The sequence below is a fragment of the Hyperolius riggenbachi genome, chromosome 4 (assembly GCF_040937935.1).
Source record: "Hyperolius riggenbachi isolate aHypRig1 chromosome 4, aHypRig1.pri, whole genome shotgun sequence".
Classification (NCBI taxonomy): domain Eukaryota; kingdom Metazoa; phylum Chordata; class Amphibia; order Anura; family Hyperoliidae; genus Hyperolius; species Hyperolius riggenbachi.
Window position 1 is genome coordinate 121,134,148 of NC_090649.1, and position 19,034 is coordinate 121,153,181.

The 19,034-nt window shown below is 45.4% G+C and overlaps 1 protein-coding gene across 2 annotated transcripts in view; it reads right to left on the reverse strand.

Annotated features, from left to right (window-relative positions):
- RASA2 (RAS p21 protein activator 2) overlaps positions 1-19,034 on the reverse strand; it is a 156,713-nt gene that overhangs the window by 16,922 nt on the left and 120,757 nt on the right. For both annotated transcript variants that reach the window (XM_068280484.1, XM_068280485.1), the window contains 8 exons: positions 14,575-14,698; positions 11,325-11,431; positions 5,879-5,965; positions 5,721-5,798; positions 4,852-4,925; positions 4,642-4,748; positions 2,948-3,030; positions 1,206-1,414 (listed from right to left, as the gene is read on the reverse strand). In XM_068280484.1, coding sequence (XP_068136585.1) covers positions 1,206-1,414; positions 2,948-3,030; positions 4,642-4,748; positions 4,852-4,925; positions 5,721-5,798; positions 5,879-5,965; positions 11,325-11,431; positions 14,575-14,698 — 869 coding nt within the window. The remainder of the gene's footprint in view (positions 1-1,205; positions 1,415-2,947; positions 3,031-4,641; positions 4,749-4,851; positions 4,926-5,720; positions 5,799-5,878; positions 5,966-11,324; positions 11,432-14,574; positions 14,699-19,034) is intronic.

Here is a 19,034-nt window from a genome sequence, read left to right on the forward strand (position 1 = left end):
CCTCGAGTTTGTTTACATGACGTCACAATGACGTACAATGTACGCTTAGAGGGACATAGTCTCAGAAAAAGCGTAGCTTCCGAGAGAAGCTGTCGCTTTTTCAGCGGGGGAGAGGAATCAGTGATCGGGCACCATAGCCCGATACATTGATACCTGGGCTACCGAATCCGCGGCCGGGAGTGCGCGTGCACACGCGCGATCGGCCGCGGGAGCACGCCTGTCCTTGACGTTTTTATACGTCAAGGAGGACAAAGTGGTTAATAAGTATGAGTATATATGTAGTGGTCATTCATTGATACATTTTAGCAGCCATCAAACGCTAATTCCAGTATTACCTTTATTTAAAAAAGTTAAGATTCTTCTTCAGGCATTATTCAGAACTGGATCAGAACTGTGCTATACTGTTCTAATACAGTTCTGTAGAATGTCTGAAGAAGAATCTTAACGTTTGGAAAGCTTGCAATAAACCATGTACAGTTAGGCCTAGTGCACACCAAGCGTTTTTGGTAACGTTTTCAAAACCGCTGCCGCCTGTGAAAAAGCTTGGCTAATGTATCTCAATGGGATGGTGCACACCAGCGGTTTGAGGTTTTTAGCAAACCGCAAACGTTGCTTCAGCAGCATTTTTGCGGTTTGCAGATGCGTTTCTGCCTCAATGTAAAGTATAGGAAAAGCTTAAAACGCACTGAAAAATGGTAGATCAGAGCTGTTTTCCAGGCGTTTTTGTTACAGTAGCTGTTTAGCAACAGCTTTACTGTAACAATATATGAAATCTGCTACACAAAAACGCTCCAAAAAACGCTAGGCAGGTTTAGAAAATCTATCTAAACATGCCTAGAATCGCTCTGAAATCTGCTTTAAAAACCTCTAGTGTTTTAAAGATCTGCTAGAGGTTTTTGGTGTGCACTGGGCGTTGGTCATTAAAGGTATCACCGGAATAAACGCTTGTTGGTTTGATGTCTGCCTTTTTGCTCCTCGACTAACACCGGATCACACTTCACTTGATACACTTGAGATACCGCAAACACTACTTGCACAAATTAATAGCCAGACCTAAAAAGCAAGCCTGAATTTTCCCAGCTAAGAAGGTTTCATTGTTGTTTTGTTTTTGTTGTAAGATGTTCAATAAACTTTATTGGCTTAAACAAAATAACCGCTTCATTGTAACCCTTCCTCTGCTCATGTAATTCTACTGTCCTACTTACCCAGTGCAGACATGGCAGCCTTGGGCGCTTTCAGAGGATACCTTGCAACACAGCCAGGAGCCATTAATGAAAGCAGAAGAGTGATATTTGCTGAGTCTCCGCTGATTGCGTCTGCTCACTCTGCTCAGCACCTCTATCCATTCATTCAGTTCTACACAATTGCTGGCCTGGATATAAAGAGGCTTCTCGCCATAGATCACTTGAAACATCTGTGAGCAAGAGATACAAATACACTCAGTTCCCACACAATTCTCACAGGCAGCAAATGCTATCAGCACAGAAAGAACAAGCAGCACTGAAATTCCTTCCACTACAATATAAGATGTTAAAAGGTACCAAGCGCTAATGTTTTTTTTCTGCAGTTTGTCTTGGTTTCTAATAGCCATAGGAACTGCCATGTTCCCTCCCACCCCCTCTTGCTACCTATTAATTATCCAGGGGAAAAAGTGTGAAAATAGAGTCTGTGGCTTCTCTAAACCCTTTAAAGCATAGTGTCCCATCTCTCCACCCCCTGTTGATGAAAGATTTTGTTTGTTCTATGCTAATATGTGTAATAAAATAATTAGTCTTTATCTGCATGAAATTTCTGCGGTCGAGCAGGCCTCAGACGTAGGGTAATAAAGGCCTCTGCTAAACTTGTAAATGTAAAAAGAAGAGATAGAATTAATTTGTTTAAAAAATAATCAGCCACATTATTGGTATGCATTCTTAACATGCTACTGAGATGCCCTGTGTGCTAAAAATGGTGCTTGGTTACCTTTAAAATTGCAACTCCATTTATTTATTTTATTTAATTCTGGAGTTGGGAAGAGCTTTAACCTCTGTCAGGCTTTTAAAAACTGTGTATTTACTCAGGAGTTGTTCAGGAGATCAAGTGGTGCAGGGTATGGGAATGGCAGGCCACGGCTCCACTGGCTTGTACTGCAGCAAGCAAAATAATTATTGCGGTTGCCATGAGAACAAAGATAATTTATCAGATTGCTGCCGAGTTCTAATATCCAGTGAGGCATTGTGGCAAAGTGGTAAATGATCAATATTAGGTAGATATCAATGGTATATGTGGTCTACTCTATGAATGCCCAGCTTTACTGTCTGTCATTCAGGCACTGTGTAATAAAAAAAAACTCCCCAAAGAGAGGGCATGTCCCACCCTCTGACATATGTCACCTGAACAAGTGCCCCAGTCAGAGACCTATTCCAATGACAAAATGTCATCATCATTTCTGGTGCCAGATATCACAGACATGCAAAGTGAGGAAAACGCAGTATAAAAACTTCTCACTAGAGCGGAAATCGGGCCAAATCTGCAGAGTTTCCCTGCAAGCAAATCACACGGGGGAAACTCTGCCACAGGGGATAATGCCGCCGCAGTCCGAATCGCTTGCCATATCGATTAGACTGACATTGCAGCAAGTTTTTGTGTGAGTGGTAGCGGACCCCATAGCCGTGCCTGGCACAACAGGAAGTGCTGCTACATCTCGTGGGAAGCGCAGCAGCTAGTGGAAACGAAGCCGTAGTCTTTAAGGGTCTATTTCCACTGGGTGCCGCATCCGTTCTCGACTTGCACGCGGCAGCCCAAATCATTTAGCCTTACCATGTATGGCTATAGGGATTCGGTTACGTGCTACAGTAAACTACAGCGTGCTGTTCAGAATCACACCGCAAAGTGTTTAGGACAACAACCCATGACATTTTTCTTAGAAAAAGCATGGTGAATAAAGGAATGAACCTCATTCACTTACGTTATTCCTACTGAAGGCATTTTCATCCAGCTTCTCCACAGCAAGAATATTTCTAATGGGAATACGGAATACGGGATCTTTTTCTGTCAAGGTAAAAAATGTAGGGATTAATAGTGTAACTGTGCACATGTTCCTGTATGACATTATCAGTGTCACATTAGGACGAGTTAATAGAAAAAACAGGCAACAGATAATAGACACATATCAAGAACGTGAGATTGGAAGACTACATGTTCTCACGGCACAGACATAGGAGATTACACAATTCTTAGATCCACTGTTTAACTTGTATTTATGTTATATTGCACAGCTATAATGCTGCAGTTAGCTGCCAGAGATCACAGATGACACATTCAGAACAAAAACACATTGCCTGTCCATCTTCAGAAACCAATCTAGATACAGACTACCTGGTAGTCATTTACCGCTCCTATCGGCATTATAGGAGACTGAAGCGGTGTATAGAAACTGGTTGCAGCTGGAATCTGTGGTGACTTCTTTTCACCATAACATCTGTTTTTGCCTAATGCAGACATAGCATGACAATACAGTTGTCCTCTGACATTGTTTACTGATCTCTCCACAAATGATTGTCATTATTTGGCGTTGTCCGTCTTAAGAAGAAGTTGCTCAGCTGTAGCCAAGCAGCTTGTCTGTAGAGCAATCATTCCTAAATTGGTTATCCAAACCAGAGACGAAGCACCCTCATGTATTTTACCATATAGATCAGTAGGAACATTAGAGAAAACACATACCTTGCTTTCTGTTTCATTCTCCACTGCACAGCTTGCTTCTTATCAGACCTGATAAAATCCCTGACTGAGCATTCAGTCTGGCTTTGCTATAATGACTCAGTTATAATGATTCCAGAGCAGAGCCAGCAGGACTTGAAAAGACATGAGAGAACACAGACCGAGCTATAAATATTACTAAGCAAAACCAGACTGAATGCTCAGTTGGGGATTTTATCAGGGCTGATTAGAAGCAAGCTGTGCAGTGCAGAATGAAACAGAAAGCAAGGTAGGCGTTTTCTGTAATGTTCCCACTGATATATATGGTAAAATACATGAGGGTGCTTCGTCTCTGGTTCCCTTTAAGATCATCCGAGATGAGAATAAGTGAGCATCTTAAAGGGAAGGGTCACGCAGGAGCTGAAAAAAAAAAATCCAAATCCACTTACCTGAGGCTTCCTCCAGCCCACGGCAGGCAGGAGGTGCCCTCGCTGCCGCTCCGCAGGCTCCTGGTGGTCTCCGGTGGCGAGCCCGACCTGGCCAGGCCGGCTGCCAGGTTGGGTTTCTTTTGCGCTCCAACTTGCGTGTCACTGGTGCACGCTGACGTCATCGGACGTCCTCCGGGCGGTACTGCGCAGGCTCAGAACTTCTGAGCCTGCGCAGTACAGCCCGGAGGACGTCCAATGACGTCAGCGCGCACCAGTGACACGCAAGTTGGAGCGCAGAAGAAGCCCGACCTGGCCAGGTCGTGCTCGCCCAGGGAGCCTGCGGAGCGGCGGCGAGGGCACCTCCTGCCTGCCGTGGGTTGAGGAAGCCTCAGGTAAGTGGATTTGGATTTTTATTTTTTTCAGCTCCTGCGTGAACCTTCCCTTTAATGGGCCTTCAAATTCAGTTTCCAAATTAAAGAAACAGGAACTAGATACTAGTAGAAGCAGTGGACCTCCACTGAGGTTTCACGTTTACCTTTATTCTTGTGATATGCAAATTCTCGACTCGTTAATGAAAACCAGCGTTTTTTAAAGTTCTTTTTCCCAATGCGGGTCCGACCCTGCGCACGTTTATACATCTCACTGTTGGGAGACAAAGATCAGAGAGCATTATGTCATGATGCTCTGTACTATTATACCTTAGTAACTGCATGTAGTGTCTACATAGCTCTCATTAAACACTCACCCTTCTTTTAATATCACTGACTCGGTCATTCCGCTTGGCTCTTTACTTTCAGTGGATGAAATTTCTTCTAAAAACTGAACAAGAAGAGCATAACGTTACAACTGCAGAAAAAGCAAGGGGTTTTCAAATGTATGAAATGTTAGCTTATTCCATATGGAAATAATAGTATTATAACCAACAAGCTCTGACAATAGCCTTGCTGGTGACCATAAAAGAGCTTCACATGGTGTTTGGTCAAAGTCAGGGGTGTCAAACTCAAATACAACGTGAGCCGAAAATGAAAACTGGGACCAAGTCACGGGCCGACCTCAATGTCTAGTGGCCACTTCCCTCCCTTTTAAAGTTCACTGATGCCCCCTCCCTAATACAGATCACTGGTGTCTAGTGGCCTTCCACCTTCCCCTATACAGTTCCCTGGTGTCTAATGCCTCTTCCCCCCACCATACAGTTTCCTGGTGTTTCGTGGTCCTCACTCCTTTACCTACATAGTTCCCTGGTGTCTAGTGTTCCCTTCCCTCTCCTATACAGTTCCCTGGTGTCCCCCTCCCTCCCCTATACAGCTCTGTGAAGTCTAGTGGCCCTTTCAATTCCCTATACAGTTCCCTGGTGTCTAGTATTTTCCCACTCCCTATCTCATATGGCTTCCCTGGTGATCTTCGGCTTCACCCCCAATATAGCTTCCCTGGTAGTCTAGAGTGGGCCATACATAATGCACAGTGGGGAAAACACTTTAGGGACAAATCTGATGGCTCTGTAAGCCATATTTGGCCCACAGGCCAGAGTTTGACATGCATGGTCTAAGCAGAGCCGCTTGCAAGGATGATGAATGCTGGCTAAGACTACCCATGACAAAGTCGAGACCTACAGACCTTTTTAACATCCGCTGTGTAGGTTTCTTCTTCAAACATCTTGTAGAAGTCACACATGAAAGGCTCTTTGAAGCTGGACTGCGTGCAGAGGAGAATAGTATTCGAAATGGAGTATTACACAGAACTTCCAAGAAAGATGAATCTCAAAGAAAACTTACAGTTTTACTTTTGGATAAGTTGCCCACACTTCCGAGCGTCTGGATGGTTTTGGAAATGAGAGTCAATATTCGTGATGTTGCTGCATCCTGCAAAGAGCAGGGAAAGGGTAAAAGGTTTACTCTCTCAAAGCTCTAAACTCTCCCAGTAGCAAAACTACCCCAGTGTACATAAAGGGCAAAGCTAGCTAGTGCAATATTTAGTGATCTGAGAAGAATTGGAAAATGACCCTCCATCAGCAGCCACAGCTATTTTCACCCCAACTCAGCTGATGTCCTGATTAAGGCTGCTTACACACCAAGACGTTACAGGCGCACGTTAGTGCGCCTGTAACGCTCCCCCAACGCACAGCAATGTAACACAAGTGGGCTGTTCACACAGCCCACATTGCGTTACATGTAACGCTGCACGTTCTGTGCAAAGTGCAGCATGCTACGGCGTTGGAGCGGCTATAGCCGCGTTAGACTGTTTGCACATGCGCAGCGGGGGGCGGAGAGGAGGCGGGGAGAGCCAGCTACAGTAGCCGCGCACATGGCTACTTAATATTCACTGCACTGGCGGGCGCTGATTGGCCGGCGGGACCACGTGATGCGGAGTGTCTCGCTCCGCATCACGTTGTCCCGCTGGCCAATCAGCGCCACTCTGGGAGACATTATAGGACTCGAGCCGCCTAACGCGGCTCACTCTACCGTCGGCTCTTGCAGCACCATACGTTGTGTTAGGTGCACGTTATGCGACCTTAACGTGCCACCTAATGCAACGTCTTGGTGTGCAAGAAGCCTAAAGGGAGTCTGAAGTGTAAATCAAACAAAAAAAACAGATACTTATCAAAGGAGATGGAAGGCTATGGGTCCTATAAAGCCTTGCCACTCCTCCTATGGCTCCCTAGTTCAAGCGCTGGTTCGCCTGTTAGTCTCTGACCGATGGGTCAGAGACTGCGGCCAATCTTTGGGAACCCGAGAGCTCCCAAAGATGGGCCGCTCAGTACTGTGCATGCGCACATTCTCGCGCATGCGCAGTAGGGAGTGGCCCAACTTCGGGTACACTCAGGCTCCCGAAGCCTGCCGAAGCCTCCCGCAGCGGTGGAAGTGAGCAGTGCTAGTGGGGGAGACAGCATTGGAATGTGGGGACCGTAGAAGGTTTGCTTCAGACTCACTTCAAATCTCAACACCACACGTTTCTTCCCTGTTAGAAATTTTAATGGGGATTTTCAATTGAACATTAAGGAGACCTTGGGCAAGACTCCCTAACACTGCATCTGCCTACTGCCTATGCAACAGGTTGCTTTGCCCTGCAATGATGCACATTCTGAATATAAACTTTGCCCTATGGATGGAAGGCCAGAATATGCTGCAATGTACAGCAATTTGTCTCCCCCTGCTGCCCAAGTCCCTTTTGACAGAACTAGGTCATGATTTTAAAAATAAAATGTGGTCAGGTTAGTTACAACAAGTTCTAACCTCGGGGGGAGGGATGACATTTATGTCTGCAGGAAAAACAGATTTTCCTCACGATATGTGCGTTTGTCGGCAGTTTTTGTTTTACAGTAGCCAGTGATTTTCAATGACAAATGACATGCGTTCTGCGAAAGTAGTGCAGGTTGTAACTTTTTTTTAAAGGCTATACACAATCACAGATGGTTTCTCAAATCGCAGAAGACCCATAGAAAACCATTACTTTTGTTTTCGCAAGCGATTTCCACAAGTGTGACCCCTGCCCCACTGGACTAGTGAGGATGAGAGAAAATAAGCCTTCTGAGAAGAAAGGTCTTATTCTTCTTTTGTAGTGATGCTTTTGTCTATAAGAACTGACCAGTAATATCAGGGAATAACAATAGTTCCCTCACAAAGGGATAAAACTTAACATTTATTTATACATTAAAAAACTAGGATTACTGTCATACTAATATCTACATAGAATGTTGATACAGTAGGTAATAATATAAAGAGTCAAATACTCCTCCCACTGTCAACCAGATAATAACTATTTGCAAAGGACCCCCCACCATACATGAAAAACCCGACATGTTTCACTTTCTAATTGGAAGCTTTCTCAAGGGAAAAGTGCAGTGCATTAAGTGCATATAGTGTTAGGGCCCTTTTCCACTAGCAATCGCTAGCGTTCACGCTGAACGCTAGCGATTGCTGAATCGCAATTACCGGCGATTCCCCGACGTTCGCGGCCGCGATTTTGCTATGCTATGCACTGCATAGCAAAATCGCGGCAATTATCGCTCCGCCGCGCGTTCGCGTTCCTGGCAAAAACGAATCGCGGTAGTGGAAATGACCTACCGCGATTCCCATGTTAAAAAGCAAACCGTAGCGATTGTAAAATCGCTAGCGGTTTGCGTTTTTGCGATTCAGCCAGCGCAAACGCGCTGGTGGAAAAGGGCCCTTAGGATGCATTACAAAGTTATTAAAAGCATTATCAATAGTAGCATAGCGTATAGGCTTATGACAGCAGCCCAGCCATTATGGCGTCTTCGCCCTCCTTTTATACTGATCAGAGGTCACATGGGGTATGGGTGGGGCTGCATTAGCTTACTCCCCCACAAACTCAATAAATGATTGGTTTAGAACTCTGTCAATCATATTTCATCCAATCAATGGAGGGCTCCATCTATATACATGGGACTCAAAAGAGGCCCTTAGAGAAAGAGAGGAGCACAGAAGAAGGGATATTGGTGCACCTTAGTTTGTTGCCTACCTTATATAGTAAACTGATAACATCATTTGTCCGTTCGCTAGGCTAAAAACCTTATTTTCCTCCAAGCCGGTATTCCAGGGCGCTCATTGGTCGCCAGAGGTCACATGGCGCTTCCCAGCCTCAGCCAATGACAGCGCGCGGTTTCCCCCATCAAATACAGAGGGCGGCGATGATTCGTCCAGACACCAGTAGCCAATCCGCAGGACAAATATGCGGAGGTAAATCCGCACGGTCCTCCGCTATAGGCTCACAGCAAAACGTGGGAGAGAGGGGAGGGGCCAAGTGTGCGTCCTTAAAGACGGCTAATGTTACCAACGTACAGGCCATGATAAGCCAGCTACAGGTGACGCCCATCCCGCTGCTATAAGTCAGACGCAGCAGGGGGCGTATCAATCCAATGTAAACAAACCCTCCTCCATCCTAATACAATCACTCCCCTCGGTATGTTTACTTGTTCGCATGACTACCAGCCAAATCCCCCATCAGGACGATTCCCCCATCGTCCTGATGGGGGATTTGGCCGGTAGTCATGCGAACAAGTAAACATACCGAGGAGAGTGATTGTATTAGGATGGAGGAGGGTTTGTTTACATTGGATTGATACGCCCCCTGCTGCGTCTGACTTATAGCAGCGGGATGGGCGTCACCTGTAGCTGGCTTATCATGGCCTGTACGTTGGTAACATTAGCCGTCTTTAAGGACGCACACTTGGCCCCTCCCCTCTCTCCCACGTTTTGCTGTGAGCCTATAGCGGAGGACCATGCGGATTTACCTCCGCATATGTGTCCTGCGGATTGGCTACTGGTGTCTGGACGAATCATCGCCGCCCTCTGTATTTGATGGGGGAAACTGCGCGCTGTCATTGGCTGAGGCTGGGAAGCGCCATGTGACCTCTGGCGACCAATGAGCGCCCTGGAATACCGGCTTGGAGGAAAATAAGGTTTTCAGCCTAGCGCACGGACAAATGATGTTATCAGTTTACTATATAAGGTAGGCAACAAACTAAGGTGCACCAATATCCCTTCTTCTGTGCTCATCTCTCTCTCTAAGGGCCTCTTTTGAGTCCCATGTATATAGATGGAGCCCTCCATTGATTGGATGAAATATGATTGACAGAGTTCTAAACCAATCATTTATTGAGTTTGTGGGGGAGTAAGCTAATGCAGCCCCACCCATACCCCATGTGACCTCTGATCAGTATAAAAGGAGGGCGAAGACGCCATAATGGCTGGGCTGCTGTCATAAGCCTATACGCTATGCTACTATTGATAATGCTTTTAATAACTTTGTAATGCATCCTAACACTATATGCACTTAATGCACTGCACTTTTCCCTTGAGAAAGCTTCCAATTAGGAAGTGAAACATGTCGGGTTTTTCATGTATGGTGGGGGGTCCTTTGTAAATAGTTATTATCTGGTTGACAGTGGGAGGAGTATTTGACTCTTTATATTATTACCTACTGTATCAACATTCTATGTAGATATTAATATGACAGTAATCCTAGTTTTTTAATGTATAAATAAATGTTAAGTTTTATCCCTTTGTGAGGGAACTATTGTTATTTGCTGATTAATTCAGGTTCTGTGTTGTTTTCAGTAATATCAGGGGACAGATTTATAAGACTCCTAAACTGGACACTATCAAGTGCTAAAGCAGGAATTAGAGGTACCGTAGTCCCCGTCTTATGAATGTCTGACTTATGAGTGACCCACCGATACTAACAGCCTGAAAAAGAAAACAAGTCACATTTTTTTTTTCAAAAAGTCAAAGTTCAAATTTTGGGGAAAATCAATGTTAAAATTTACATTTTTTTTAACTCTGTAAAATGACATTATTCTGCAGTACACTATATAGCAATTTCCGAGTTCTGCATATACAATTTATGGATTTTAAAGCAAACCTGTTATCCAGTGCTGGGACACTCGGGAAATTTGCGTGGATTATGTGAAATTAAATTTTAAAATTGTAATTATGTATAATTGTAATTGCAAAGTTTTATCTAAGCCAAATGAGCATATTCTGATCATTGCTAAGACAGAAGGAGGCTCAAAGGGGGTGCAAAGGTGGTACAGACGGACGCAGCGGAAGCAGACGGATGCAGTGGAGGCAGGGGGGGATGCTGAAGGAACAGGGAGACAGAGGTGACACCGTGGCAGGGCAGAGGCAGGTTTGCCAAATCATACTGACAGTTTCTGGGGCTTAATTAGTTCCTAAACTGCATTTGACCAGCCACAAGACCTGTATAACTCATATGTCCGTTTTTAAAGGAATGAGTTGGCAGCACTGGGCAGAGGTGGCACAGAGAGGGACACTGAAGGCACAGGGGAACAGAGGGGGACACTGGGGGCACAGGGAAATACTGGAGGCACAGGGGGGCACTGAGATGGAACAGTGTTCTGATTAAAGAACGGATTCAGGTTAAGAAAGAACCTACAATCCCTAACTCGTTCATTAACCGGGGGCTACCTGTATAGCAAATAAGTTCATCAAATGCATCTCACACTTCTCCGTGAGATGTCATACACACAAGCATCTTTACACTTTTGCAACTCAACCGCCATTTAATATATGTCACTAACTAATAGATAGATAAGCTATTGTGCAAAAAAGTTGGCAACAACGAAACATGCCAGTAAAGTATCATAAAAACAGGACCTCTACATATTCAAGTTGCGAACATGGTTTTGAGATAACAGAGCACAAAACGTTACACATAAAAAGTCACAGATATGTTACTTACTGGGTGATGGGATCTTAAGTGGAATATATGGGGGGACACCACTGCCACAGCAAAGAATCGCAAAAAGACAAAACTGCTCACTGCTGAATACTGCACTTGGGGGTCATCTGTTGAGAGATGAAGAAGATGAAAATGTTCTACCAACTCTTGAAGGTCATTAGGCTTTTTGGTTAAAGCACACCTGATCCAAGGCAAAGCTACCTGAGGAAAGCACAGAAGTACATTTATGCTGGATCCACATACCTCTGTGCATTGTCTGTTCCTCTCCTCGTTCTCCTTGGTCCCTGTAATCACTCCTTGAAAAATATGACTTTTGGCTAAAGTCAAATTTTCAGGCAGATTTGCAGTAATGTTCCCTATTATGACCCTCCCAATCCCTCTTCTATCCCGCCCCTTAAGTGAAATGATTGAGGTGGGGAAAAGGAGGGAATGGGTGGTTGATAGGTGGAAACACTGCAGCAAGCCTTCCTCTTTCTAGTTAAAAAATTGACTTTAGTCAAAAGTCAAAATTTTAAAGGAGTGATTAAAGAGACTCTGTAACAACATTTTCAGCCTTATTTCACCTATCCTACAAGTTCCTTTACCGGTTATAATGTGCTCTGGCTTACTGCAGCCTTTTCTAGTTGCACTGTCTCTCTAATATATCTTATCTACTTTTCTTTGTCAAGGTTTGTCGACCCAGTGAGGAATGGGCTGCCTCTGCTGTGACAGGGACAAATTATGCACGCCCCCTCTAGACTCATTCCTGTGTGCTTTGTTTATTTCTCACTCACAGACAGGTGCCTGCTCTCAGTCTCAGCGGTGTCTGCGAGGCTGTGGGAAAAGATAGCTGCCTGTCACATGCTGACAGTTTGCTACTCAGACACAAGTGCAGAGCCCAGACTCCTGGCTCAGAAGAAACAGTTGTGTTTATAAAGGAGTCTGAGGATTCTTGTCTTGCTTCAGTGGCAGAGCCTCAGGGACAGAAGGTAAAACTTTTCTAAACTTGCGATCTGTGCTACCCACAGCGTGCAGAACAAGCATCCAGCCACCGTAGGGAATCCCTGGGCAGCCAGCGGGGCAGAGAATGTGCGGGGGATCCCCCTTGTATGTGGAGGCTGTGCTGGCGGGGGATCCCCCTCTGTGCGGGCGGGGGAACCCCTTTATATGGTGGCTGTTGCGGGCAGGGGATCCCCCTCTGTGCGGGCGGGGGGATCCCCCTTCTATTGTGGCTGTTGCGGGCGGGGGATCCCCCTCTGTGCGGGTGGGGGGATCCCCCTTCTATTGTGGCTGTTGCGGGCGGGGGATCCCCCTCTGTGCGGGTGGGGGGATCCCCCTTCTATTGTGGCTGTTGCGGGCGGCCTATCCCCCTCCTCCCCCTCCCTCCCGATCTCCTGTCCCGATCTCCACCCCCCCCTTTCTAAGCCCATTGAGTAAATAGATGTACTCACCCGAGGGCTTTCTCCAGCGATGGCAGCAGCACTTCCTCCTCCATCTCCAAAGTCCCGGTCTCTGTACAGTTACATTATGTAACTGTACAGAGAACGAGACTTCGGAGATGGAGGAGGAAGTGCTGCTGCCGTTGCTGGAGAAAGCCCTCGGGTGAGTAAATCTATTTACTCAATGGGCTTAGAGAGGGGGGGAGGGGGGAGAGGAGATCGGGAGGGAGGGGGCGGAGGGGGACAGGCCGCCCGCAACAGCCACAATACAAGGGGGATCCCCCCACCCGCACAGAGGGGGATCCCCCGCCCGCAACAGCCACAATAGAAGGGGAATCCCCCCACCCGCACAGAGGGGGATCCCCCGCCCGCAACAGCCACAATAGAAGGGGGATCCCCCCACCCGCACAGAGGGGGATCCCCCGCCCGCAACAGCCACAATACAAGGGGGATCCCCCCACCCGCACAGAGGAGGATCCCCCGCCCGCAACAGCCACAATAGAAAGGGGATCCCCCGCCCACAAACAAGGGGGATCCCCCGCACATTCTCTGCCCCGCTGGCTGCCCAGGGATTCCCTAGGGTGGCTGGATGCTTGTTCTGCACATTGTGGGTAGCACAGATCACTACCCACAGCGTGCTTGGGGGGGGGGGGGAAATCGGGAGGGGGACATCTGGCTACCTATCAATCTGGCTAAACACCTGGCTCACTATATACCTGGCTAAACATCTGGCTCACTATATACCTGGCTAAACACCTGGCTCGCTATATACCTGGCTAAACATCTGGCTCGCTATATACCTGGCTAAACACCTGGCTCGCTATATACCTGGCTAAACATCTGGCTCACTATATACCTGGCTAAACACCTGGCTCACTATATACCTGGCTATACATCTGGCTCACTATATACCTGGCTAAACACCTGGCTCACTATATACCTGGCTAAACATCTGGCTCGCTATATACCTGGCTAAACATCTGGCTCGCTATATACCTGGCTAAACACCTGGCTCGCTATATACCTGGCTAAACATCTGGCTCACTATATACCTGGCTAAACACCTGGCTCGCTATATACCTGGCTAAACACCTGGCTCACTATATACCTGGCTAAACACCTGGCTCGCTATATACCTGGCTAAACACCTGGCTCACTATATACCTGGCTAACTATACCTGGCTGCACATCTGGCTAACTATACCTGGCTGCACATCGTCTACCTATACATCTGGGTCTTATACTCACCATTGGCATGCTGATCCCTCGTCGCGTACCTCTGATAGCTTCCTCAGTGTCTTCTTCCATGTCCCTTGGCAGATTTTGCTTCTCCCTCGGCGATCACATGTCCCCCGTTGATCGGCGTTGATGACACCAGGGTCACACAGCGTCATCAACATCTTGCAGAAAACACTTTTTTTTTTTTAAATTGAATTCAATACAATAATCTGTATTGAATTTAATATAAAAAAAATGGTTGCAAAAAAAAATGGTTGCAAATTATTGGAAATTAATTGAAACACTTTTTGCACGGAAATCCTGGGGAAACTGAACGCCAGGGTGGTTAAACACGTCCCATCACCAAAACTGAACCAGAGCTGAAGCTGTTTGGAGATTACCAGCCAGAAAAACTGCCTTTGCCAGTCCACCATTTTAGTGAACTCCAAAACCTGATCTGAAACCTGCATAGCAGAGGCTGGCTGGGTTGATGAGATACCTACTCTGTTCTAGGATTATTGCCAACAGGACTCAGCATATCAGCCACTGGAAACTTAGCAATCTTTACATGAATATGTTAATTCAGCATAAAGATAAGGAGAAGGGAACCTTACTAGGAAAATGTTTGACAGCCATATGTCGCAGCGAAGAGAACAGGTCACACATCACTGTGGGGCAGCTCATGCTGGATTTCACAATACACGAGAAAACTTTATCCACATAACATCTCAGATTCTCCTGCAAAAGAGAAAGGAAACATTATATGCAAAATGAAAGGAAACCAAGTGAAGGAAACTGTTAAGTAAAAATGTTGCCGGGCATAATTTTTAAATTGCTTTTCCAGCAGATATTGACAAATGTAACTCTTTTGTTTCTTCTTTCCTGAGATCTCTCCAGACAACATCACTGGAGTTCAGCCCATGTACTACCAGCATTACCGAATGATTACAGATGGACTTTCATTTTAAACTATAAGCACTGGAGAACAATCACTTCTAACAGCAAGAAATCCTATCCTTTATGCCAGTCACATCTGCGTTTCTTCTTCTGGTTTATGTAGGTTGTGTGTCTTTTACACAACACCTACAACATGCAATAATGTCTCCCCTCATCTAAAGGTGGCCATACACTGAAAGATTTGCAGCAGATTCAACCATCAGATTTCTGTCAGATGCTTGTCAGGTCAAAACCGACAGGAATCTGATGTGTGCCACACACTAGGAACAGATTTCCAATAGATAGATCTAAATGCATTATTACACCATTAGATCCAAAGCAACTCTATGGGCCATAGATCTGCTGCCAGCAGCAGATCAACCTAGATCTTCCATCCTGTCAGATAGATCAAATAGATCAAAATTGATAGATTGGCCATTGATCGCTGAAATCGACCAGTGTATGGGCCCCTTAACACATTCTCCCCCGGGCTGTGCAGAGAGCTGCAGGAGACTGTGTGCTCACCTATGCAGGTGTGCCTCCTCCCGTGTCCTCTCTTCATCGCCACCAGGAGGCCGTCATTGAGGAAAGGCGCCCCCGCCGGTGATAGAGAGAAGACAGAGGACACAGGTGGTTTTGCTGGATAGGTGAGTGCACACTCTGCTTCAACACTTCACACAGCCCGGGGGAGCACAATAGATGGGGGAGACCAGGGGTCCCGGCAGGCAGACTAGAAGTAGACCAGGTCACCTAACTGCCTTTAGGACTACAATATAATGTGCTGTTAGTCAGATGTGACCTTTATTTGTCACGATTATTATGTAGTCAGTTGTGACATTTAGGCCCGCCCCTCAAGGATAGAGATTTATCAATGTGGGCAATAGTACTCGGCAGATAACCTGCATAGTATAAATAGAGTGTATCTGCTGAAGTCATGTCTAAGATACAAATATTGAATGGTAATTACATTCATCTTAAATTAAAAAACAAACATTCCTGACAGCAGCTAGTATGGCATACATAGCTCAAATATAACCAACTTCAACAAGCTAGTGACAGAAGATCTGACAGTAGCATCCAGGAAGTGCAACGATAGGTCATAGTGAAATTCCATAGTGTACGTGAGAGCCTCATACTCTTTACCCTTTCCATAAAATTATTTCAGATGTATGGCTGAAAAAAAGCATGAAGGGAGTTTTATCTTTTAATAAAATACTGAATACAACTTAATGGTATATCTAATTTAGATGTGCTTAAAATGTGTGCATTCTATTTTATAGTTGCCCTTAAAGGAAACCAGAGACTATTACCAATAAAAGCTTTATACATACCTGGGGCTTCTCCAGCCACATCCGCACGGATCGCTCCCACGCTGCCGTCCTCAGCTTTCTCCGTCTTCTGTACCGGGCCCTGTAACTTCAGCCAGTCTGCGCAAGAGAAGTGCGCCCCCTACATATCTCTCCGGCTGCTGCTAGAGAGATACGTAGAGGGCGAACTTCTCTTGCACCGACTGGCTGAAGTTACAGGACCCGGTACCGAAGCTGGAGAAGGCTGAGGACGGCGGTGTGGGAGCGATCCGTGCGGATGGGGCTGGAGGAAGTCCCAGGTATGTATAACATTTTTATTGGTAATAGTCTCTGGTACACTTATAACTTGAGCAGATTGTTGCAGAAATAAAACAGTGAAAAATCAATCTTTAAATGTCTCCCCTTGCATAAACACTGCAGTGAATAATAATAATAATAGCCCGTTAATCCAGGCTGCACTACCAGCTACAAGTACTTAGAAGCATCAAATAAAACAGGTATGTGTCAAACATAGCCGCAGCACCCATGCTTTACACCATGTTAACATTTATAGGCTCTTGTTGTAATTGACTGCACTTATTCAATTACTCTTTGGGCCTTTTGATGTTTACAGTCATATTCCCTTTACTGTGTTATAAGCAACCTACACACTGCCCTCTACTGGCTAACACTTTGCTTTCAGATAAAAATGAATGAATGACTAAACATAAACCATATTATTTTCGCTAACAGTAAGCAAAGTTAAAATACAAATATGCGGCGGTTTTAAAGAGAACCTGAACTGAAAATAAAAAGTTAAAATAACCATACACACGTCATACTTCCCTCCTGTGTAGCCTACTACTCAATCTCTTTCTCCTCTCCTGCGTCTCTTTTGTCCGCTGTGATCAATGGATTTCTCCATCCTCCATTTTGAAAATAGCCATTAATTCAATAACAGCTTCCTGGTCAGCACACTGGTAAACTGAAATATCACCCACTTGAGCCATAGGGAAACATGGACATTACCTTGCAGATTCAATTGTAACTGACAGCTGCTGATAAAAAACTGACAGCAACTGGTATATTTCAGTTCTGACAAAATATTGTCAGAACTGGAAGAGATCACTGTAAGAAGAAAATGGTGAGTTTCTGAGAGGAACTGATGGCGAGGTAAGTATAATATTCATTTGCAGCTATGTCATGTGTATTTTAAATATTTTCCCTCACTTCAGGTTCCCTTTAAGAGATGACAGACATTTTTCAAAATTCGCAGCTGATTAGTTTAGCACTGTCCTAGTCTCAATGCTACCACTGCCCTTCTTCATAAGTGTAGTGGAGGATTGGAGTTGTGGGTGTTAAACTTGGCTGGCCGGGGTCCTGGCTCAGGGTTGGGTATCCAGCAGCAAGTAGGAGGAGGAGCGAAAGTTGATGTGATTGAAATACACACTGAGTGGCCATAAAAATTAGAGACACCTCTTATTTTAATGTTAACAAGTCCAACAGTGACAGAGTGACGTAACGCACACTTGCTTATATAATGAATGCTCAGCTTTGGACAACATAGTTATCATGGAATAATTGCGCTGGTCCATCAGACAGCTAACCAATAAGAATCTCAGGGCTGTGGAGTCGGTAAAAAATCTTCCGACTCCAACTCTGACTCCTCGGTTTATGAAACCATGACTCCGACTCCAACTCAGACTCCGTGTACCCAAAATGGCTTTGACTCAGACTCCTCGACTCCCACTCCTTAGTCGAATACTTAAAAGGGCTGTGGATTTTGTACAAAAGTTATCCGACTCCCGAGTTTATGAAATCAATGACTCCAACTCCGACTCCGGGTGCCTGACAGAATACAGGTGAGTAGAGAAAAGTTCAGGGACATATATGGCAAACTGCCTAGTGAGAAGGGACAGTGTTCCCATACATTTTCATTGATTCCGTTAGCCTTCGTAGCATCTACCATGTCTCATGCAGGTCAGGAATTTGCATTCAGATTCCTAAAAAAGATCAAGTGAAGAAAATGCACTAGCATGAACAGATCCTATACTTAATGGAACACTTAAGCCAGGAATAATAAAAAAAAAAAGTTTTACTTACCTGGGGCTTCTACCAGCCCCCTGCCCTCGCAAGTCACTCCCAGATCCTCCGGTCCCCCACCGCCAGCTAGTTTCGTTTTCGCTGACAGCTAGTCGGCGGGCTTTCTGCATCTGCGTAGGCCTGGCCACGCATCTCCTTCATGTTCCCATCCTTAGTGTCCTGCACAGGCGCAGGAAGCTGTTGCGAAAAGGAATGTGAAGAAAAATACGCGTGGCCAGGCCTGTTAGCGAAAAAGAAACTAGCAGGTGGCAGGGGACCGGAGGCTCCGTGAGTGACTGTGAGGGTAAAAGAACCAGGAAAGTAAAACTGATTTTTTTTTTATTCCTGGCTTAAAGGAAACCTAAACTGAGAAGGGCATGTATTTTTCCTTTTAAAAGAATACCAGTTGCCTGACTCTCCTGCTGATCCTGTGCTTCTACTTTCAGCCACAGCCCCTGAATAAGCATGCAGATCAGGTGCTCTGACTGAAGTCAGACTGGATTAGCTGCATGCTTGTTTCAGGTGTGTGATTCAGCCACTATTGCAGCAAAGAGATCAGCAGGACTACCAGGCAACTGGTATTGTTTAAAAGGAAACATCCATATCCCTCTCAGTTTAGGTTCCCTTTAAGTGTTCCTTTAATATGGGATCAGTTGACACGTCCATTCTTGAGTTCTGTAAAGCTGACAAAATTTGTCTGTTTTTACATCAAGTGCGAACTGAGCGTCACAGTTTAAAAACCACACAGAAAATGTTACTTCTCCAGGGTA